Raw genomic sequence first — 24,342 nt, 5'->3', positions numbered from 1 at the left:
AATGTTAAAGCACCACTTAACATAAGCCCTTTTTGGTTTAAGGCATCTACTTTAACTTAACCAAATAGGAAAATAACTTATTTTCAATTTCTACCTATGTTGTTCATTCACTGAAAGTTAAATATACAGGAGTTGATTCCACAGCCATGGAATTGAGAAAAGTCAGGAAATGACACTGAAAAGATAAATGAAACTGTGAGGAGTACTCTCAAATATTACCCATCACCAAACGAGGTAATAAGGTTAGTAAGCAAAACTTCATTAAATCATTACAATATTGGTTGACTTCAAACCAGAACCTAGAGGAAGCTAATTAAATAGCTGAATCTCTTTTCCTGAGTAAAACTTACATACCACTTTTAAAACTTTCCTGATCTAATAAATGTAACCTAATTAAGCTGATGTCAAGATCTCAGAAGTAACTCTGAAGTCATTACATTCCTTTCATTTTGACTCAAGTCTTTTCAGAACATTAACCTTGGGATCTACACCACGGCATCATTTAACAGCCAAAAGCATTTTTTTAAGTACTTCTTAATTACACCTATAACCAAACATTTGTACAGATTTATGCCAACTTTTATTAGAATCTGTTCTTTAGGACCTGAATCATATCAAATTTCCAATGTCAATCCTTCAGTAGTCCAAGGTGAAAATTTATTTGTGCTAACTTCACTGATGATTGTGGAAATAATCAATGAGTTTATCAGGGTGTACTAAATAATTTTGCCCAAAATTTATACCAGAATATTTTCTTCTACAAGAAGTAGCCATGTTTTCTGCTAACCCATTTTACTAAAACAAGTAAATTTCATTCTTTAGATAATTTAAATAGTGGTCATCCACAGTAATCCTTTACATTTTAGGAATGAAAACTTGGGTGAACCACAGACAAGCTGGCTACAAAATGGGGTGACTCCATACAGTAACTGGACCAAGTGAACTACAATTCATAATTCTTCTCTAAATACAAATCCATGGACCCTCACAGAGAATCTCAGTTTCAGAAAATAAATTCCTATGTTTAATATTTTGGGTTTATTAATCCACTCCAGAAAAGTTACAGATTTGTATTAGGTGTCTTTTATATTTTTACTTTGTTAAAAATAATTTCACTGGTCCACAAACAGATTAAGGTGACATGATCCTGGCAGCAACGGCCGGTTAGTGTGAACACATCAGTAGCCCCCTTAAATCATCCATCACCTTGCGCTTCTGTTGGGCATAGCTCGTGCTATATTGGCCACCGGCTCTGCGTGCTTCCTCTTCATGCTCTTGAATTTGCTGTTGTAAGAGAATGAGCTCACCAAGCAGACCCTGCCGTGAGTTTACAATGAGGAGAAGAGGAAAATTGGGGAGGAGAACAATGTTAAACCAAAGGGCACAAGCAAGGAACAGGTGTAAGTTAGGGAAGAATGGATAGCTTCTAACAAAAATGGAAATGCATTTCTGTACCTCTCGAGCCGCTATATAATAGGGCTCTATACTGCATTTCCATTCTCCCCCCTCACTAAAACTAGATGTGTCAGAAATATAAAACAGCAGAGTTTAAAAAGTGAAAAGCAATGTGACTGTCAGCTGAATAAAATGAGCCAGACATATAATATTAAGATACAGTAAAACCTAGACTAACTGGAATGCTCAAGGAAAGTGGCATTGTCGTTAACAACTTAATACTTCAACGCTTATTTTTGAATTGCCAATATGAACTAGTGTATGCTCCTGACTTGAATCAAAAGGGAAAAAAATCTTTTAATTCTCAACCATAATTCTCACAAGACTGGAGTATATATAGTAGCTTATTTAATTATTAAGTTATTATTAAGTATTTTTTCCTTGATATCTAATGACTTCAGTTAAAGATTACAGCCCCTCAAAACTATAAATTTGAGTTTCTAAGCATCAAGTTAATCACAGTTTTATATTAATTCATATATTCTATATACCTTCTCACACAAGCTTATATGACTACAATTTAGGATCTCTTTCCAAATTAAAAAATGATGTTTGAGGCACTGCTTTAACTTTATAATACATAAAGTAAGTAGTTCAACTGAATTTTCACTTTTTATGAACTGTTCTGACATTCAGTAAAAGCAGCTTCTAAGAACGTAGGTAAAAATCTATCAATTACTAAAGCAAAAGTACTATAAAAGAACATAACTGAGATTTGGAGATAATACAGTTATTCTGAAAATTCAAAATGAAACAAAACCCAGTAACCCATATACAACACAAGCACCATTCCTATGTTTAAAATTCATTCCATTTAATAATTGTGAAATGTTAACTGGTGCAATTTTTATCACAATGTATTTACATGTGGATTGGTACTCAATACATGTTATTTTCTGTACAGTATTTTTAACTGCTGGCCTATCAGATAAAAGACCTCAAGAGATATGGGAGAAAAGACAACTAAGAATTGACAATGTCACAAGCCTAATATTTTTTTCAATTAGACACCCAAAAAAGGGTAAAGTTGCAATGAATGAGGTCACTAATTTGCACAAGAACAGTGTTCTGGGAGAACAATGGGCTCAATTTTTACCACATTATAAAAATACGAGTTAGGAAAACTAAACTCATTAAAATAATCTAAATTGGCAGTTTCAAATAGCTTCAGAGTTTTTAAAAATAATTGTCCAAATATTATATTTTATATAATACAACTAGAAAATTTCCTAAAATGCTGGTTAACATTACATTGAAAATTTTAATGAGTAGACTCATCCAGAGGCTTAAACTTTATATAAGCCAAAGACTTCTACTATAAATAAAAATTTCCTAGAAAAGAAAAAATTACAAACAGTAAGGCATTTTAAATTAAGGGAAAGTATTAGCATATAATTTGGGAGATTTTTGTCTGATTCTTAGACTGAATACATTAGGCTACGCCAACAGTAATGAAACTGGTTGATTTACTATACATCAAAGGATGAAACTAGTTGAAATTTCTGTGTGACAAGCGAGAGAACATCAAAATGGCAGGTGACATAACTGAACTGTCAACATCTGTTTCCAAATTCAACAGTACAAAATGTATTTACAAAAACCTATGGCTGTCTTTAGAGATAACTCTTCTAAATGAACACTTCTATGATCATGGATATATCTATAAAGAAAAGACAATGCCAAACGACTACTCTCACTGTCCTCATCATTCCCCTCATCACCTGTCATTTTTTCATTTTTTTGTATGATTGTTTTCATTTTTTTGTATGATTTTTTTCATTTATTTGTATGATTGTTTTTCATAAAGCAGAAAAAAGAGTAATCCAACTTATTTTTATTAATTTAATCATTTACTATATAATCACTTCTCATCATCCAAATGTTTAGATGTCTCAAAACAATATCCTTTTACAGGTTTCTTGTGTTGGCTTATACAGTAGTAGTGTACCTGTGGTTTAACATACCACCAATACTCTAACTTATATAATGTCAAAGCAGTAAGCAAATACTCCACATTTCTTAACTGTCTAGTAGTCTACCAGGCACACAATTCCTTTTTTTTACCTGTAGCTTAAATACCATCCCAAATCCATATATATCTATATATAAATTATATGGTAAATACTTAACATCTATTATATTACAAGCAAACACCCGCTTTCTAATGACACCTCACTTCCTTCCAAGTTTGTTACTGAAGCACTGTTATGTGAAGGTAGCTGAAATTAACTGTTACCTCCTAAAAAGACTAGGAAGAAAACAAGAATTAGACATGGAAAAAACTACTTATACTATGTTAAATGACTAAAGGAAGTTACTGTTATTCAATTTGGGGCATCAAATCTCACCCTAAACACAGCTTCTGAGCTAAGGCCATGTGGAATAAGGAAGGGAAAGAAATGTGGCTACAAATGGACAAAATACATTTTGTTCAATAAATATTTTCCCAACCTCAGACATTTTCCATCAAGAAATAGCACGTAATTATGTTAAAATCGTACACATTATATATAAAAATAATTGTTGTAAATAACAAGTTATTTACAGATGATAGTTATTTACAGATGATATGCTCTCTAAACATCTCTTATTGTCAATTTGATACTGCAACTCTCACAGTCTCATATTTCTATAGAATTGTCAGATTTTAAAAATATTATTAGATCAAGAAAATCAGTGATAACTCTAGAAACCAAAACATCAGCCAAAAATGCTGTGAAAACCTTAAAGTCTCTCCTTTCGATAGGAAAGATTTTAAATAATCTTAAATTTAGAAGTCATTCATATATGAATACATTTAAAATACTGTATTTATAACAGCATTTTAAAAATTCATAGCAGAACTAGGCCCTTACACTGTTTGTATACCCACCACCTAGAATAAGACCTGACACTTGAGATGTGTTACAGCTGACACCTAAGGAAAGGCTTGGCACATGTTTGCTCCTTCAGTAAATCGAATTATGACCACTTTTACCTAATAATAATGATGCACATGAAGTTTCTAGTATAAAAATCCAAATTGGCTTTTCAAAAAAATGTATATTCTGTCAGTAAGGTATACATCAGCCCTATAATCTATTTTCCCATTTTTCATAATCCCCAGAACAGACTCCATAGAAATTAAGAAAAGGGGAGAAAAGTCATCAAATAATGTTAATAGGTGATAAACTCATACAGTGATTAAAAATGTAAGGTAATCATCATCATCACCATCATCATCACCCTAACAGCCAGTATTTGTTTAGTTTTATTATGTGCAGATCTTGTGCTAAAGGGCTATACATAAAACAACCCTATCAAGCAGGGGGTCTGCATTTTACAGAAGAGGAGACCAGCAACTTAGAGTTTGATCTTGTCCAACCAAGATCACATAGCTCAGAAAGCAAGCAGGACAGGATCTGAATGCAGGCAGTGTGACTACAAAATCTGTGCCTGATACTGTCTTATTGCAATGACAGTCTATTTACAAAGTAGCTTGACTCCATCCGATTTAATCCATATTTAAAAGAAGAAAATGGTAAAACTTCAATACACCAGAAGGCATATCTGAATCACTAAGAAGGTGGACTGGCTGAGTAGTCCACAAAGACCTTTGGGCCTACAAACCTAAAATAGTCACTATCTAGCCCTTTACAGAAAAGTGCTAACCTCTGCCTTATTAGTTTTAAAAGTAACTTGGGTCTAGAAAAGAACTTTATGAAAGTGAAGACTTCTTTTCCCTTCCATTCAAAAAATACTGGTATGCATTAAACTACTTTTCAAAATTTGAATAATTCTATTTGATTAGCTAAAAACAACTATTTCCCCCCTCCCAGTAATACATAGTACTGTTCAAGGTATTTATGGTCAATGGAAAAATGTTTATTAATGGATATCAGAAGGAAATATGTCTTTCCATTTGGATTATTTAACCTGCTTCTATTCAGACATATCATTTCCCATTTTACTAGTTAGACAATTTCTACAACTGATAATTTTTAAGAGATGAATAAATCAGTCTGTTATGGATAGTTATTATCAATATTATAATTCCTACAAATCTCCTTTGTTCTAAATTGTTACCAAAAAATAGTATTAGATACAAAGTATGTACTTAATGTTTCTTAAAAGACGTAAAAGGACAGTGTGCTTCTGAAGGAATAAAATAGGATTGCCTGTTTTGCCATTCCATTTTTCTTCATGTAGCTCTTCCCTGCTTTTCTTCCTCTGATCCCTCTGCTTCCTAACTACTGTGCTCTGGTGCAAAAGCGGGTTGGCTTCCTAGCTAAGATTCTAACCTACTCTAGTTGTTGCCAGTTCGCTGCTCAGGAAACTTAAGTTTACTGATCTTCGGTTGCTTGATGATGTTGGTGGTGGGAATTTCATTTTGCCACAGTTAGTGCATTATTTGCTGCCCGAGGAATCCCAGAAACATAAATCCTACTTAAGCAATGCTGTTTCATTAGAGTTACCAAGCACAGGTACTGCTTTTGTATTCCTATGCTCCTCGGTAGCTGCCAAACACCAAAGGCCAAGGAAAATTCACATGTGATCAGAGCGAACACATCTTATATAAAATTTTGTGGCCTACTTGTTGGCATTAAATGAAATTTATATACTTCAATTAGCATCTCTTTTACTGTGTTAAATCAATCACTCAATTTTGCTAAAAGCTCAGTATTATCCTAGATGTTCTAAGGACGGAGATTTTATGATAGAATGCAAGCAGAAGTAAATGTTTTAGTTGGCAACCATTTTCAGTGTTAAGTATAGAGTTAATGGAACTAAAATAATGATGCAAGGTTTCATGAAGAGGACAACAGAGCAAGGCTTTAAGGATGAGAAAAAATTTGGCAGAAAAGGTAAGAGATTTCAGCTGGAAGGTACAACAGAAGTAAAGCCACAAAAATAAGAATTAGAGCAACATGTGAAAAGGAAGAACATTAATTACTACCTAATAATTATACTTAAAACAGTATCCCCATTCTTCATGATTTAGACTTTTAAAAGGTCCTTCAATTATTTCCTATAAATTATAAATGTGTCTGTAACCTTCAGAATGACCATACTGCTTCTTCTGTGAGATGTTTATGACCAATCAAAAACATGATAAAACAAAAGCACAGAAAATAACTGTCATTTAGCAAGTTAGTTTTCACTAGTCACAGACAATCTTACTGAATCTAAAAAAAGGAGATTCACTAAATGGTCTTGTCACCTATGTTGTGACTGATATATAGAAATCTGCAGATTTGCAAATTATTCACTAAAAAAGGCTCATCACTTCAATTCTCAATTTTCCTTCAGGTGGTTTTGAAGGTCTCCTGGTCTCAAGGATATTATTCAGTTGACATCAAGGGCTCTAATATTTCTCTTCAGTCGATGCAAATTCTAAAATTTCTGACTAATACCATTTATTGAAAAGTGGTTTTGGTATTTTTCCATTTTTTAAATTTGGTAATATGTATCAGAACTTCTGGTCAAATGATGTAAATAACTACTGTCCATAAACTGAGTGGATATAAATCCAGGCAAAGTCAAAGAAACTTGATGTTTAGTTAGCCTGTGCAGCATCATGCAGAAATACATGCTGTTCACTTTTGTAGACTTTTGGTAGACCTCAATTACAACTTTCCAGAGTACTTAAAAGTCTAGTGACCCCAGACTGGGTGCCACAGGTAATCAGTTCATTGTGCCATTCATTCTGTCTAACTCAAGTCCAACAATCTGAATCTGTATTCTCTCAACTCCATCATTTTCACTTCAATTGATTTTGAAAGGTCCTACCTGTTCCTGTTCTTTTTAAATGTATTTATTTTAGGGGGAGGGGGAGAGAGAAAGAGAGTGCATGTGCATGAGTAGGGGGAGAGGCAGAGGGGAAGCAGACTCCCTGCTGAGTGGGGGGCCCCATATAGAGCCCCATCTCAAGATGGGGAGATCACAACCCCAGCTGAAACTCAGTCATATGTTCCATGGACTGAGCCACCCAGGTGCCCCTGTGTTCTATTAGAAAGGACAAATCTCTTTTCTAGTTCTAGCTGTAGAAATGTTTCACTACTTTAAAAAATAATTGATTCACATTTACTTTTACATTTGTAGTTTAAATTTTACATTTGTAGTTTAAGTCTGGCCAGAAATTTTGGTACAACACAGACAACCATTAAGCTAAGACATGACTGCTTCAAACTCTGAATACCATTTTTGATCTGGGGCTCTCATAGGTAAGCGTATCATAGGTAAGTACCAAGCCTTGAAACCCATAATGTTGCATATTAACAAAATTCAAAACCACTAGTTGAGGCTGGAAATACTTTTCCTGTATAATAAATCCTTATACTAGCATTTGCTACAATTTAATTTAAACCGTAATGAAAGTAGCTTAATTACAACTCTAGACTTAGTAATATTAATTGCTGAGCTTTTAATGGGAAAGATAATCCCCATAAATTATGAAGAAGTTAAAAGGAAATAGTAGATGAGAACATTTACCTTCAAGCGAAGTAAATTCTAAAATAAAGCAGTAAATTTACTTTTATGTCTATTGTGTAAAATAACATCTGAGAATATAATGATATTCCTAGGGATCCATTCTTTTGCTTCTGTACTGCAAAGCTCCTGATCACTTACCAATTATTCGTTAAGCATCTTAGCAGGATTTTAAGGAGATTATCTGAGTTAGACCCCGAAACAGGTTTTTCATTCACCAAAGCAATCCTCCTTGGCCATACCAGAGAAGAGCAAAGATGCCGACCTCCCCTAAATGATCTAGGCAACAAGGCCTCATCACTCTAAAACCACACTACTAATCCAGTAAGAGAGGTTCCTACCCCCTCTTTAGATTAGCTGTTGTCTGCATATTAAGTGTACCTGCATTAAGGGACAAGGTCTTGGCTCAAAATAAGCTTTGCATAATAGGCTAATTGCTATTCAAACTTTTCTCCGCAGTAGCATGAATAGTCAAAGGTGTTCCTTTTGTTAAAATGCCAATGGAAAAGGTATCAAACAAGATCAAGTTAAAAGGCAAATACACTTACACACAAACACACATTATGTACACACATTTTAAAATGTTTTCTCCAAAAGATCTAGTTAAAAGGCAAGAGAAAAGTCTTTTGAAATACTAGAATTCAAACTTGAATATCCTATAAAAAGTTCAAAGTTAAAGGACAAGGAGAAAGATGGAAACCTACACATAGTAATTATTTTCTTTCTGCCTTCCAAATAAACATAAAATTAATTTCCCTTCAATTTATTAAAAACCATAATAACCTTCAGTATAAAAGTTACATATTCCATATTTAATTCTGAAATGTTCATTAAATATCTTTTTTAGGTATCTGTTTATATAAATATTATTTCAGAAAAACTTCCAAGGAATCAGTTATGTCGCCAATTCCAAAAGATGAAAAAAACGAAGACTAAGAGAATGTCAGGTTAACATATGAATATAAATAAAGAGCAATGCATATGTTATTTTATATCAATAGCTCTCCCAAACATTCGTATGGATTTTAACACAAGTACTGAAATTGACATAACTGAAATAAATCCATACACAATTGTTAACTATTAATGTGAGAAAATCAATTTATCCTCTAACAGTCCATTTCCTATTCTCTTAATATTTCCCCAAAGTATATGCCATAAAAACAGTAGTCCCTAGAATGTATTTCATGGAAAAAGGTTCTGTTGCTAAATAAATCTGGACGACTCTGTACACTTTGACTTCTCCTGGGATTCACAATGCACACAAGTATATTAAGGTCTGAGAAGTCCTAGGGAAAAGAAAAGCTTGCTTATATTACTTAATCAGCTTTTCCTATACATATTTAACAATAAAGCCCTTTGTTGAAAACAATGCTTTTAACTAGTATTTCATAGAGCATATTTGAAGGAAATGGGCTTCTCCAGTATTTCCAGAACTGTCACATAGTACCTCCACTTTGTATCAAGATTAAAAACATCTCTACTTAGATGTTTTTATATTTGCTCCCGAGATGTTACTGTTGTCAAATCTTCTAGGTGGGTAAAAACTATTTTATCTCTTTCAGGACTACTGATGTGATGAATTCTCCGTTGTACTTACCTTTCTATAATGCTTGTCACTTTCAGATCCATGATCTGTTGCTCTAAATGCTGTTTCTCCTGGTGAACCTTAAAGACAAATAATGCAGTCCTTTAAATTCTCCATTGCTGTCAAAAGCCCAAATTCCAACTTATTTTAAAGGCAAGTAGATTTTTAGAGCAAAAATCACTTTTTTGAAAAATAAAAGCTATTCCTATTTTAGGGAACATACTGGTAACCTATGCAAAAACAAACAAACAAAAAACCCAAAAAAACCCCTTTTTAAATATTATAGGACATGTTTTTTTAAAATTCCACTGAAAATTTCAATTAAAAAAAAAGAAGACAATATTTGATAAGGATTATTTTCCATGAGAGTACTTACAGCTCAGCCATTTACCACTGCCATGAGAGACCACAGATAGTAACAAAATAAATTTAAAATGTCAACTGTGACAGGGCAGATGAGACAAACTAAAATTACTTTTCATTTCAATTATGAAACAATCAAATCAAGTGATATTTTGAGAAAGTATTTTGGTTAAGCAGTAACAGTTTTAATCTTATAGATACATACTTAGGAATTTTAGTTTTACTGCAAAATAATTATTTCTTTATTTTCTCCTGTAAGATAAAGAATTTGCCCAATATAGTTCTGGAGTTGTAAAATTCAGCATAAGCAGCATAAATTTGGTCTGCAATTTTATTTGCAACTAGTTTATTAGAAGCATTTAAAAGGCATGTGAAGGTCAGCAAAAATGTCTGTTTACACACCTAACAAGAGAAGTAGGTCAGAAGCTCCTATGACTTCACTAACCAATTTGTGACCTGTGAAAAACCAGCAAAAGGGGAAATAGAAATGTAAAATTTGACAGGAATGAGCAAACAAGTATGTCTGAGATCTCAGAGTTATATCATGATAGGGCATGAATTGGGCAAATACAACAGGATTAACCTCAATAAATTCCACTCATTATGGTCCATCATAATTAAGTTTGTCTTAAAATCACCAAATTGGTTCTAACCAATTATGAAAAGCAAGCACATAGGAAGTCTCATCTACTTGTCAGGAACAAGAAATACTTTTTCCCTCATTGATTAAAGCCAAGCATGTTTAAACTCTTACAGATTTTCATTTTTGTTGCACTAAACAAAATTTAAAACCAATGAGCACCAAAACTTTGTGTGTCTTTTTTTCAAAAACCTGTTTTTCATTTGTACTAACTGTTTTCATTTAAAAGACAGGAATCAACAAGGAATATATCTCAGTACTTTTCCTCCTGGGTTTCTGACATTTTAAGTGAGATCAAACAGGTCCTTCCTTACCTGTGGTGAAAAAGTCCTTCAATAAGCTGAGGCTTTCAACAATCTTATCAAAGTCAGGTGCCAATTTTGCAAGGTCCTCTGAATTAGGAAGTGCTTTTCTAATTTTCTCTGGAGAAGAAAAAAAAAATTCTCAAAATAAGAATTTCACTATTACAACACTTATAAAATTTAAATAACACCATACTTAAGTGTCATATATAAATTTAAATTAAAATATTTTTTGCATTTTTCTCCCTATTACAACCACAACTGCTACATGTATCTGGAACAATTTGTAATTCTGAGGATATTCCATGAGCCATGAAATTTGTTTAAAAACTCACCAAATGTCTGGCTTTGGTGAAAAGATGGACAGCTTTGATCTATAAGTTAAATGACTTAAAACAAGGAGGAAATTAACAAGGTTAACACTGTATTGGAATCAGAGGTAGTTTTAAGGAGAAGGTCACAGTGAAGAGGCCAAGAATAAAAGAAAAAGAGAAAAACGCCTCCTGTAACACCTGGTCCAAACTCAAAAAAAGTAATGAAATCTCAGTTCAAGTTCAGAAACAGAGTTCCATTACTTTTCTCTGTCCTTTCACAGACTTTCAGAAAAGTCACACTTGTTACCATTTAGAAGTAACTGTCTTGAAGAGCCCAAGGCAAGCTTTGGTTTTATTTTTGCTAGCTTCATTTAAAAAATGGTCAGAGTATTTACTTTTGTTTACCACTTTACAGTATCTTCTGAATTAGGATAGGCTTATCTTCTCTGCAAAACACATAAATATTCTCAAAATAAGGATATATGTCAGATATTGTTTTAGTGCTATAAAAGCATTCACCTGTTTAGTCTTCATAGCAACCCTACAGAACAGTTATCATCAACTCCACTTTACAGGTGAGGGACTGAGCCACTGAGGTTAAGTAGCTGGACCTGCGCACACGGCGAACAAGTGGGGAGTCAGGCTTCAAGCCCAGCCAGGCCAGCTTCAGAATCCAGGCCCTCAGCGGTACTGGCAAATACATCAAAGTCGAAAGCTCTCCACATGAATATTGGAAAAATACTCAAAGAATACTTCAAATTCCAGCAGGTTCCTCTGTCAATGCAGCACGGTCTTCTCTTTAAGGAAATGCCGTGTGAGTAAGTACACAGATTAATTCTACCCCCATATACACCTAGGCTAAGAAATTAGACAAAGTCTAAAAAAAAGAGGCTGAGGAAAATAATTTCATTGAAAAAAAATTTTTTTTAACTACTCAGCTTAATCTTGGCAATCAGAACTATCAAATATACTTTTTTCTCATTTACCCATTATAGAAAAAGGGGAACAGTGGCTGACTATGGGGAGAAATTACTCTGGACACATAGCAGACTTTAAGGGACCTGGTTACAAGAAGTGGGGGTAAACAAGGGAGCTAGTCAAAATTAACTAGTTAGGTGGGTCACGGTGCCTCTGTTCTGGGTAATAATACAAAACACTGAAAGTGATGTCTAGAAGGCTGCTTAGCTGACAAATCTGTTAGTTAGCAAAAGATAAAAAATGAAAGCGTATGTTCACTATGGCTCTAAAATATTAACCACACACACAGATTAGCTGCAACTAAAAGAAAATGTGAGTGATGGGTGAGGACATTATTTTTTTTTCCTAACAATTTTTTCTCTGATATTCTATTATGTCTATCATTCAAATAAAACTGCTACACAGTAAGCTCATGAGTTAAGAAAATCTCAATACCACTATTTCTCTTTCCCAAAGATACAACCAAGAAACATGTTTTAATGTTGATGATACAGACCTAAATCGATATACTCATCAATTTCCCACACAATGTCAGGCACAATCCATTTATAGTCACTAAGGTCAGGTATCATATCTTTCCATTGATCAAAAGTCTAAAAGAAAAGAAAGTATGCCAATCAAATGCTCTGAATGTCATACAAAAATAGAGAAAAACTACCTTAATTTATCTAATTAAAACATGCTAATCTACTAAAAACGATGTATTATGTTCAAATATTTTAGAAACAAAGTAGCCTTGGCTCTTCTAAATATAAATTAGTTGGCAAGCATATAAAATATGTAAATGTTCCTTTACAAAATATGGAAAATGTAAAAATTCAAAAGACAGTCTTATTTCAAACAGGTTTCATCATTTGGCTTTAAACAATACTGCAGAACAGAAGACAAACCAGGGGCCAGGACACCTTGCCTCTACTCTCAAAGCTGCCCAAAAGTGGTTGTGTTAGCATGCCAACTACTTTCTTGTCTGAGCTACTAAGTGGCAAGCTGAAAATCAAACCTAGGTGACCTCACTCCAGCCCAATGCTCCTTCCATTAGGGCCATTCTGATCTCTTATAAGTATAACCAAGATTCAGAGAGCAGTTTTCTATTAGCATCATTAAAACAACTTAGCACATGGTAGAGATACACAATACATTTTTAAACATCAAATTACAGTCTATTGCACTAAAGAAAAATGATTTGTGCTATAAACCCTTCAAATAATCATGCTAAACTAACTGGAAAAGCAATGGAAACGAGACTCACCTTTTTGGCTGTATAGCCACCCCCAACAGCAGATCCTAGTATGAGATAGCGAAGTTTTAAGAGTCTTGCAGCTAATCTCGCTGGCCAAAAATTCCTGCGTGGCTGGTAGCCATATTTAATTGGAGAAAGTTTCAATTTACGTAAGTGAAGGTTAGTTAAAGAGGAGAACTGATGAAATGACGTCCTGAATTGGGGTCTTTGAAGCTTTAAGGTAGGATGATGTGAATGATAAATGCTCCGTGAAACCAGATGCAGTTTTTGTAGTGGTAAGCTTCCTTTGATTCCAGAGCTATGTTTCACTAAGGACTGGCAGACCTCACTAGAAAAAAAAAAAAAAAAAAAAAGAGCATGGGACAAAGATCAGACTGGGTAATAGTGCAAAGAAAATGATAAAAAAAAAAAAAAGAGCAATATGCACAAGAGAAAACACACCTGCGGGCGTGTGTTCAAACACACTATGTCGGACCGCACCTCGCATTTACTAACCATTTATTACATGCCAGGCACTGCTGCATGCAGCATGTGCTACCTCCTTTAATTCTGCTAAAAATCCTATGGTGAAAATACCAGTATTCCCTCCATCCTACCAATGAGGAAAAGGTGGCACACACATAAATAGCTTGCCCAAGTCCACACACACTGGATTCAAACCCAAGAGCTGGGACTCCAGAGCCTGTCCTCTCGTTTACTTCTTTTATTAACTGCTATTCACTATCAGTAAAACTGGAAAACAAAATGAATGCAAACCTGCTTTTAAGCACAAAAATTCCAACAGCTTAGAATACCTATTCTTTGGCCTCTCCTCTGGGTCTCAGGATCCTGAGACAGCCCAGGGATAGAAACTAAGGAACAATCATTAACTCTATATATAAGGCACCTGACTGAAAGTTTCTGAGTAGAATAAATTCATTAAAGAGTAATGAAAGAAGATACTAAAAGCAATGTGCAACCATCTGAATATTTGTGTCCTCCCCCAATTTATATATGGAAGCCTCATTCTCAACATGAAGTATTTGGAGGTGAGGCATTTGGGAGGTAATTTGCTTTGTATGTGGTCATGGGCACGGAGCCCCTGTGTTGGGACTGGTGCTCTTATAAGAAAATAAAGGGCACGGATCTCTCTGTCCCCTCTCTTTCTTGTGAGGTCACAAAAAGATGCTGCTTGTCTATGAGCCAGGAAGAGAGTCCTCACCATATACCAAATATGCTGGCACCTTGATCCTGGAGCTCTCAGCCACCAATAACTGTGAGAAATAAATGTTTACTGCTGAAGCCACCCAGGTTTTGGTAATTTGGGGAGTGATAAGGTGACTGTGTATCAGTTGTGCAGATATAAGGGAACACGCTAGAGTGAGTTGAGGTGGCAGCACTGAAAAAGGAAAGACATACCAGAATGATGAACTGACATGGGAATCGAGGGAAGAAGCAAACAGTAATCCTGACATTTTTGCCACTTACAGATATTTAAAAAAAAAAAAAAAATCAAGAGCCTAACCAACTGGGTGGGGCAAGTAGCCCACGGTTCCATAATATTTAGCTCAAACTTCTTTTAGCTCTCTTCTTACAGCCACTTAGTGTTTTAAGCCAGATAAACTTTGGTCCCATTATAGTTTCACTGCTTAGTTGTGTGCAGTCAAGGGCAAATTATGAACTTGCCAAAGGCTCAGTTTTTAAAAATCTGTTAAAATGGGATAATAGCTACATCAGAATTATTGCCAATAATCACTAATCTAAGTTATCTTCTTCGCAGACCATAATTCCCATCACCCCTTCACTATAACCATCTTTGATCCTACTGGAAGAACCAAGTCATGGATCCTTCTATCTTCTTCTTAACCTATTAGTCTCTACCATATTTACTTACCTACTTACCCACCTTATAAATAGTTCATAGTTCATAGTTCACAGTTTCAATGACTTTTTTACAAATACTCTAAACTCAATTGCCCTCTGGCTTTTTGTTACACTTGTCTGGCAAAATGCAAAGCCTAGATGAACCTTATCACTTTAAGCCTGTACCAAGGGAATGAAGCACTACTGAAGAAAACTGCACCTACTGGACAGACATCTCACCTTGGCTCCAAGAATGCTTGACAATCCTACTTTGTTTACCAATCCATTCTTCCACTCTCTGCTAGGACCATTTCGGATGTTCTCCCCACTCCTCTACCCTCCAATATTCTCCCTATACTTCCTGCAATTTTCTGGAGAAAATGGAAGCCATCTGGAGGAGACATGCTGTTGCTTCCTTGCTTCCTATTGCATCTACGCCCACCCTCCTCTAGCTGCTCCCCCCGAATTCCCGGAGCCCTGAACCCAGAGTCCTGTAAGATTACAGCAAGTACTCCTCTTCCCTTCAAAGGCAACTCCCTCTGTTTCCTCTGAATTCTTTCTGCCTTTTTAGGAATCACTAGTCAAGTCTCTCTCAATTTAAAGAAGAGATGGAAAAAAACCTCCAGTTCCCTGCTCTAGCTATTCTATTAAAAGCCAAACCAACCTGATTTCCATTTGTATCACTTCACTGAAACACCCCTTACTGAATGTCCTGATGCCTTCCAATGGGCATTTATTTTTTCAATTCTCATTTTCTCTCTCTCAGCAATATCTGACCCCTCCTTGCAGGAACTCCTTTATACCAACAGTCGCTAGCTTTACCCCTACTCACTGACCACTCTTTTTCAGGCACCACTTCCCCAACTACCCCTTCCCCCCCTTTTTTTGATTTATTTATTTTAGAGAGACAGAGAGCTTGTGAGCATGGAGGGTAGGGGGCAGAGGGAGAGGGAAAGAGAATCCCAAGCAGACTCCCCAGTGAGTGCACAGCCCAACATGGGCTTGATCCTAGGACCCAGAGACGACCCCTCCAGCCAAAATCAAGAAGCAGATGCTCAACCAACTACCTTTTAAATGTTGGGAGCATGGGACTCAGATGTAAAGTCACTTTTCTTCTCATTCTATTCACTCTTCCTAGCTAATCTTATCTACACCCATTTCCTCAATTGCCATATACATATTCATGTTTCTCCAAACTTCTACATCTAATACAAATAGTTAAGTTCCAGACCCTTGTGTCCAACTGCCTACTGAACATCACCCCTTAGATATCGAAAAGTATCCCAAATGTCCAAATTCAAATTCATGATATCTTTCCTCCCTCCCCCCAAACCCAGACCTTCTCTAGTACTTCCTGTATCAGGAAATGGCAAAAACATCTGTCCGGCAGTTGCACAAGCCACAGGCTGGGGCTCATTCTTGATACCTTCCTCATCTTCAAGTTCTACTTCCAACACAGATCTCGAGGCTTCCATTTCTCCCGTCTCCACTACCAGGGTTCCTTACCTGGGCTGCTGTAACAGTCCTGACTGCAGTGTTCTCCACAGCACAATCAGAGCACTCTTCTGAAAAGTGAATCTGATCACTGTCATTCACCTGCATAAATCTCAATGCCTCCTCCTACATTCAGAATAAAATCCAAACTCTCCATGGTCTGGTCCTGCCTCTCTCCCTCTCACCTCCCAGCTCCACCCAGACCAGTTTTCATCTAGCTCCTCGACTGTGCCATACTCCTTCCCACCTCAAGGCCCTGATACCCACTGCGCCTGAACAAACTCTTGTACCTACTTAACTCCCATTACTCCTGTTAACTCTGGTCACAAATGGTTTCACCTCAGCATTCCCTCCTCTCCTGGATCTACATTCTAATTCAAGTCCCTTGCTACAGTTCTTACCTTCTTCAGTGCACATAAAATTGGTATTAAATAACAGGGTAATTATTGGATTAATATTTGTCTCTACCAGTAAACTGCAATCTTCATAAAGCCACGGTGGTCCTGTTTTGCTTTTCACTGTATTTCTAAAGCCCAGCCCAGTGTTTTACAAGTAGTAGATGCTTAATAAATTCACTGAATGAACATATGTAATTGGAACAATAGCAAAAACAAAATAAAAGGTGAAAGAACCTAGCAATGACCATAGAGTAAGTACTCAATAAATGTCATTTCAACATTAACCGCACTAACCTCTACTAATGTATCAATGAGTACACTGTATCCCTCAAAAGTTGTTTGCTTTTTTTCAAAAAAGGAGTTAATCCAAATATATATCCAAATTAGATAAACTCAAGACCCAAGTAGTCCTACTGCTAAGATGCTATTATAAAGTTTATTGAATTAAACATATGTTTAAGAGTGTAATAAATGCTTGAAAGGAATTCATGGAAATTAAAGCTGTAATAGTCAATAATAAAAAAAAAATGAACAGCAACACCAAAAAATGTATTAAGGAAACTCCTGGGAACTTAGAACATAAAGAAAAAAGGTGGAAACCATGAGAAAAAAGTGACTCAGAGAATTGGTATCCAAAGTGGGGATGTGTGGGGAATGTGTTTCAAAGGATACACAAAATAACTCACTGGGATTCAGGAAAAAGTACCAACACTTCTAAATACAGCATTTTTTTGTATCTCATCTTTCAAGATTATGTTAGGGTAGAATTATAATGTAAATAATTAAGTAATACAGAGATGTAATTCAAAAATAAGTGTGTATATGCACATTTGTGGCATATGCCTACTATTTTTTAAAAATATATGATAAGCACAGATCATATTTTGCAAATCATGGACATACAGGATCAACCTAAGAAGACCAATTCATCTAAAAGGAGTCTAAAAACAAAAAGAGGAAAAATGGAAGGAAGAAAATAAAGAAAACTGAAGAACTGAAGAAAGAATCTTTTTAACGGAAAGGCCCACTAGTACCAAGCCAGATTTGGGTGGGGGTGAGGGGGGACCTACACCTTTCTCAAGGACAAAGCCTTGAGAAATTAAAGATAAGGCCAAGATCCTGAAAGCTCCTGGGAAGGGAAAAGCAGAATACCTTCAAAAACACAAAAATCAGATTGTCCTGAGAGTCTGTATTAGTAACAAAGGATGCTAGAAAAAAATGTACCAATGCCTTTACTGTTCTGAAAAAGTATTTTGAATATAGACTTCTATATTTGGCCAAACTAAAAATCAATGTGATGCAAAACAACCACCCTCATGACTCCCGAAATCATGTATTCTCTCTCATCTATCATCTCTTTTAACTATATAACATCTCCTAATACGAATTTTTTTCAACAAATTTACACAAACATTTATTGCACCTAAATAAATGTTGGTCACTATCTTCTTATTTGTCAGTGAGTATGTATTTACATACCTTATATCAAAAAAAGTTCATGTTCGATCGATCTGCTTAAGAATGGGAATTTAAATGTACTCCTTCATAACAAACATGCAGAAGAAATACAGCAAAACACAAACTCCAGAGCTTGAGGCTCCTAACCTTCCCCATCTCCTCTTCTGCAAGAAAGCTAAACTGTGCTATCAACATAAACACTTTTAAGCCATGACTCTGTGGAGTCCATAATAACTTAAGAAACAATTTAGCCCAACAGCATCCACCTGAATAAACAAATATCAGTTATTAATCAGTCTGTTAAGTTCAAATTTTACAATTTTCCTACATGTCTCAATTGTTCCAATGAAGCATAATGTTTTCTGCAAAGCCTTTTCCCTTTTTATTTAAATAACATTAGGTATGTTTCTCCAGGAAACAGGGAGGAGTAGAAATAAAAAGGTAGTAAATAATTTACTGCAGTATCAAGAGTTGTGGATTTACTCAGAAACTCAAATTCCATAAAATTAGAAATAACTATCCAATTAGTCTAATTGACTATAACTATTGCATGTCATCCAGTTCTAAATTTAGACTCAACCTTCATAAAAAATGGATACCATTCCTTATAAAAACTATAAATTATCCATACCCTTTAAACAATGGTATGAAAAAAATTCAAGACAGGTGTTGAGAGGCTAATTCAGGAAAACCAAGTTTTTTCAACTGTATTTGATGCATATGACTTCTTATCAACAGCCTGCAACAATAAGTTAAGCCTGAAAGTATCTAAGGATATCAGAACACAAATACATTTAAAGATAAAGTCAAATTTAAATCTTATTGACATGTATATAGTAACCCACAGGAATGAAAAGATCCTAAGATTTTTTTACTTGGGATTAAACCAGGCCAGGGCAGTAGTAACCATGTGATAAGAAAGTTGGTGTTATATTCACCACTTTTCATCCAAAGCAAGTCTTCCTCCCTAAACACTGAAAAGCTGCTATTGAGTGTGCATCTCTAATCACCATCTCCGACACCATTTGCGTCACTGCCCAGATCAGACTCAGACGATTAGGACAATAGGCAGAGCCTCTTCACTCTGGGAGAAGAACGAGTACCCGCAAGAGCAACGTACACCTGTCGTGGAGGTAGAAGAAAGAGTTGAAAGGCGGAGAGGGGGACACATGAATAGAGCCAGGAGCCAGGGAGGTGGAGGGCAGAAACAAGAAGCAACCAGAGACAGCGATAACAGCAAGGACAGAAAGGTGAAAGAGGCAGGGACAAAAGGACAACAGAGACAAGCCAAGACTGAAAAGAGCCCAGAATCTTCGAGTGGCACAGGACAGGAACAAGGGCCAGTACTGCAGCCGGCACCTCAGGTAAGCCGGGTCAGGGCTCCTGTAACCACGGGTCCTCAAAAATATCCCGGAATCCTCCAACCTTCTCCGCCTGGCCTGAAAGTTATGTGCACATTCCGGAGGTAGCAATGAAATAACTCGGCTTTTTGGAGGCCCCAGAAATAACGGGGCCAGGTCGGAGCCCACACTTACCAGGCCACGGCGGCCCGGTGTAGTCGCCACATCCCGCCGGCGAGGAGGTCACACAGGCGCCTACAGGGCCACGCGGGAGCCTGGGTGTCAGCCCCCGTCCGGCCCTTGCTCCAGGAATGACCCAGGAAGAAGCCCTCGGCAACAAGGGCACAGAGCAGCCGCTGCGGCCCTCCCAATGGCGCATGGACTTCCGTGAGAGCCCGCCCGGCACCCGTACTCGGTCCGTCAGAAAAACAAGCACCCACTCACCCTTCCTAGGAGGGCAGCACAAACGGTCCGCGGAGGAGTAGTGCTCTCGCTCAGAGCCTCCAGAGGAAGCAAACACTTTCCGTTTCCCCTCACCGTTTCACTCTCTCTTCGTTTCCGGGATGGAACTAACGAAATTTGAGTTTCCCTGGTCAAAGATTTGGAGAGGGGAGGAGTTCAGAGTTGAGCAGGGACTGGCGGGGTGTCGGGCGAAGAAAGCGGATTGATAAATTCTCTCTAGGTGGCTATCGGCTCCCGATTTAAGAAAATTTAGTACTGAGGGGGCATGGAGGAGCCTACGTAGTACCAAATGAATACAGTGATAGGGTAATAGAATAATAAAAGCCAGTGGTTGCCAGTGGATTGTTCGGTGTCCTTGTTTACAAAGCACTTTCAGAACAATCCTGGGAAGCAAGAGGAGTCATGGATTGGTTAAGTGCTTTAGGATCCTCTGAAGGTCACATCTGAGAAGGGCTCGGATGAGCAGCTGTGGGTTTGGAATAAGTTTGTGCGCTTTATAAAAGCATCGAAAATGATTTTTTCCCCCCATTCACTTTTTAAATGGCTTTCATTTGGCTTTTAATCCCACTCATTTGTTTAAATGGCTTGTGTCAAAGCCTCCAACAATTCCATATTATCAGTGGCCACTGGACCTCAGCATTTAGTTGAGAATGTTGGGTAACCAGCACTCTCCTTAGTTGGCTTCTCTCTCTGGGTTTTTAGGACATAACCTTTTCCTTTTTTTCCAGGAGCCGCTACTCCCCATTCTCCTTTGCTGGTTCTTCCACCCCCAAAACTCTCAGTGTAGGAAGCTTCCAGAGCTCAGAGATCCTGGGCCCCTTTCACTCTGTATCTTCACTCTCTTCCTACCTAATCTGAATCAGTTCTATGGCTTTAAATACTGTTTTCCCTTAACACTCTGTGTTTTATGAGGAAATTGAGGCCCATAAAAGGACGTGGTCCATGAAAAGTAATAAAGTCAATTGCTGGCTTAACCAAGACCAAAATCAAAGGGTCCTATTACCCCTTCTTCACTTCAAGGGCACCCCTCCCAACTCCTTTTCCCTTAATCACCGGAATCCTTAATCAGTATCCATCCATTCACAACAAAGCCAAGTATTAGACCCAGTCATTACTAGTAAACTTCCCAAACGTAGGACTCGGGCTTTTCTTTATTATATTTATTGTGGTGACTATTTTAATGGCGGGTCCAGTTAGGAACTTGCTATACTGACCTCTGCAAACTGTAGCTTTTTCCAGGATTGCAGAGTTGTGCAAAATTCCTTTGTTAATGTTACTTCCCAGTATGGGTTACCTTTACATTTCGCAAAGCACTTTTTTTTTGCAATTCTATTTCTAGGCAGAAATGGAATACTGAAACATTCCCACTTGTGCAAAGACAAAGGCATGTTTATTTTTGCATTGTATGAAATAGTGAAAGATTGGAATCTATATCATTTAAAGATAAACTGAGGCATAATAAAAATTGTAAACATTTATTTGATCAAAAATTGATTTGAATTAAGCAGTGCCAAGCCAGAATTGATTAGGAGTGCTCCATCAACAGGAGCCAGGGACAAAACTTTTATGGAGAAGAAAGGGAAGCAAAAGCAAGGAAATTATTTGTTTGGCTAATAGCTTACATGATTGCCTTATTTGGGAAAGTCTAGTTAACTGTGATTGGTTGCCTTTTTTTTTTAAATTTAAATACAATTAGCCAACATATGGTATACCATTTGTTTCAGATGTAGAGTTCAGTAATTCATCAGTATTGCTTTCTTAACCTTAGGCATTTATAGGCTTCCGATTTGGTTTGCTTAGTAGGCTACCAAGGTGTTAGAACCAAGTTGGTCTATGTATTCAGCCCATTCCCAACATAATCCCAGCAAGTATTGCAGAAATTAACAATATATTCTAAAATGTATGTAGAAATGCAAAGTGCCTAGAATATCCAAAACAAAGAACAAAACTAGAGTATTTATAACCAACTGACTTCAAGACTTAATATTATAATCAAGATAGTATAGTATTGGGATAAGAAATAGATGAAGGGACCAAATTAGAGGGCTCAGAAATAGATCTCTGTGCAGTCAATTGGTTTTTTACAAAAGCACCAAAGCAATTCAATAAAGATGAAAATCTTTTCAATAAATGATGTGAAAAATATTGAATATCTATGTGGGAAAAATATACCCTACATATGCTACACATAAAATTTAGTATAAATTTATATCATATACAAAAATTTTTATACATAAACAAAAATTATGTAATCTGGGACACAGTCCTAAATGTAAAAATAAAAACTATAAATCTAAAGTAGACAAAGATTTCTTAGGTCACACACAGCATGTAATACCACAAAATTTAAATTGATAAATTAGACTCCATCAAACTGAAATACTTCTGCTCATGAAATAACAACACTGAGAAAATTTAATAGACAAACATCAAATTTGGAGAAGGTGTTTTTAGAATATTTATCTGACAAAGTATACATCTCCAGAATATGTAAAAAGTTCTTACAACTCAGTAGTGAGATAAAAAATTTACTTTGAATGTTTGTACTAAGGCCCATTTTGTTAGGATTAAGGGTCTTTGGGAGGCCTTAAATCATGAGGGGGAAGCTCTCATGAATGGGATTAGCCTCTTATAAAAGAGACCCTACATAGCTCCCTGAATTTTCCATGCTATAAAGTTACAGCAAAAAAGACATCCATTTATGAAGCAGAAAGCAGACTCTCCCTGACCCAAACAAGACCACGCTGGTGCCTTGATCTTGGACTCCCCAGCCTCTAGAACTGTGAGAAATTTGTGTTTTTATATGCTACCCAATATATGGTATTTTGTTATAGCAGCCCAAATGGACTAAGACACAACCCAGTTAAAAATTCAAACACTACACAAAGGAAGATATATATATCTTACATACAGTGCTCACACATAAAGTGCTCAATGTTAATGGTCATCAAGGAAATGCAAATTAAAGCCACAATGAGACAGCACTCTATCTTCCCTAAAACTACTAGCCTTAAAAAGACTATACCAAGTCTGGCAAGCATGTGAGACAACCAGAACTGTCAGCCACTGCTGATGGGAACGTACATGATATGACCACTTTGGAAAAATATTTGGCAGTTTCTTACAAAGTTAAACATACACCTCTCCTTTGGTCTAGCAATTCCAGTCATATAGACTTATCTAAGAGAAAAAAAATGTTATGCACAAAAAGGCTTATACAAAAATGTTCATAGCAGCTTTATTCATAGTAGCCAAGAACTGAAACCAAACCAAATGTGCGTCAACAAGAAAATGGATAAATGAATTTATACAAGGAAATACTACTCAACACCAAAAAGGAAACAACTACTGGACGTGTAACAACATGAATCAGTCTAACAGACATGCTGAAATCAAAGAGGATGTTCCACTTACGGGAAAATGGGTGTTGGGAATGGGAAAGGAACATTAGGGAACTTTTTTAGGAAGATGGAAATGTTAGGAGTCTGAGTTACTTGGATGTATCTGTTTATCATAATGTGCAGCTAAGAACTGTGCATTCCAAGTTTCAGATATGTGTATGTACCCTTTGCCAGCATCTATAAATTGATTGAGTGGGGAGGGTTGAAGTGGGTGGAGACTAGGGGGAACAAGAATGACAAAATGTAGATAATTATGGAAGCAGGGTGGTAGGTACCTGAGGGCTCCTTATACTATTCTGTTCACTTTACATACTGGAAAATTTTCATCATAATGACTTTAAAATTTATCACATACTTCTTATAAAAATGATGCAGGAAGAAAAACAAAATGAATGTAACAGAAAAGCAGTCTTGTGGGTGTTTGAAGGAGGGGAGTGGTGAATATGAAAGTCACACGGCCTGTGTACTATGTAGAATTTATTCTAGCTGTATTTTTTTCCTATTTGGCTACAACAGATTACCCCGAATGTAATGACTTAAAACAAAACAAACTTATTATCTTACTGTTCTACGGGTCAGACTTAAAAAATGGGTTTCCC

General features: G+C 36.3%; 1 protein-coding gene across 5 annotated transcripts in view; it reads right to left on the bottom strand.

Annotated features, from left to right (window-relative positions):
• Positions 1–20,295, bottom strand: part of OPA1 (OPA1 mitochondrial dynamin like GTPase) — a 92,812-nt gene extending 72,517 nt beyond the window's left edge. Inside the window, exons 1-7 of one of the 5 annotated variants that reach the window (XM_032869269.1) lie at positions 20,076–20,295; positions 13,358–13,676; positions 12,605–12,701; positions 10,829–10,936; positions 10,277–10,330; positions 9,524–9,591; positions 1,207–1,317 (exon numbers count right to left, since the gene is read on the bottom strand). In XM_032869269.1, the coding sequence (XP_032725160.1) occupies positions 1,207–1,317; positions 9,524–9,591; positions 10,277–10,330; positions 10,829–10,936; positions 12,605–12,701; positions 13,358–13,676; positions 20,076–20,107 (789 nt within the window). In that variant the 5' untranslated portion in view covers positions 20,108–20,295. The remainder of the gene's footprint in view (positions 1–1,206; positions 1,318–9,523; positions 9,592–10,276; positions 10,331–10,828; positions 10,937–12,604; positions 12,702–13,357; positions 13,677–20,075) is intronic. The other 4 variants (XM_032869268.1, XM_032869271.1, XM_032869270.1 and 1 more) reach the window with 4 other exon arrangements.
• Between the last annotated feature and the right edge of the window lie 4,047 nt (positions 20,296–24,342).

Source organism: Lontra canadensis, unplaced genomic scaffold (assembly GCF_010015895.1).
Source record: "Lontra canadensis isolate GAN:19392208 unplaced genomic scaffold, GSC_riverotter_1.0 scaffold38, whole genome shotgun sequence".
Taxonomy (NCBI): Eukaryota; Metazoa; Chordata; class Mammalia; order Carnivora; family Mustelidae; genus Lontra; species Lontra canadensis.
Note: the sequence above shows the minus strand (reverse complement) of the source record. Positions and strands in the feature narration are given on the sequence as shown.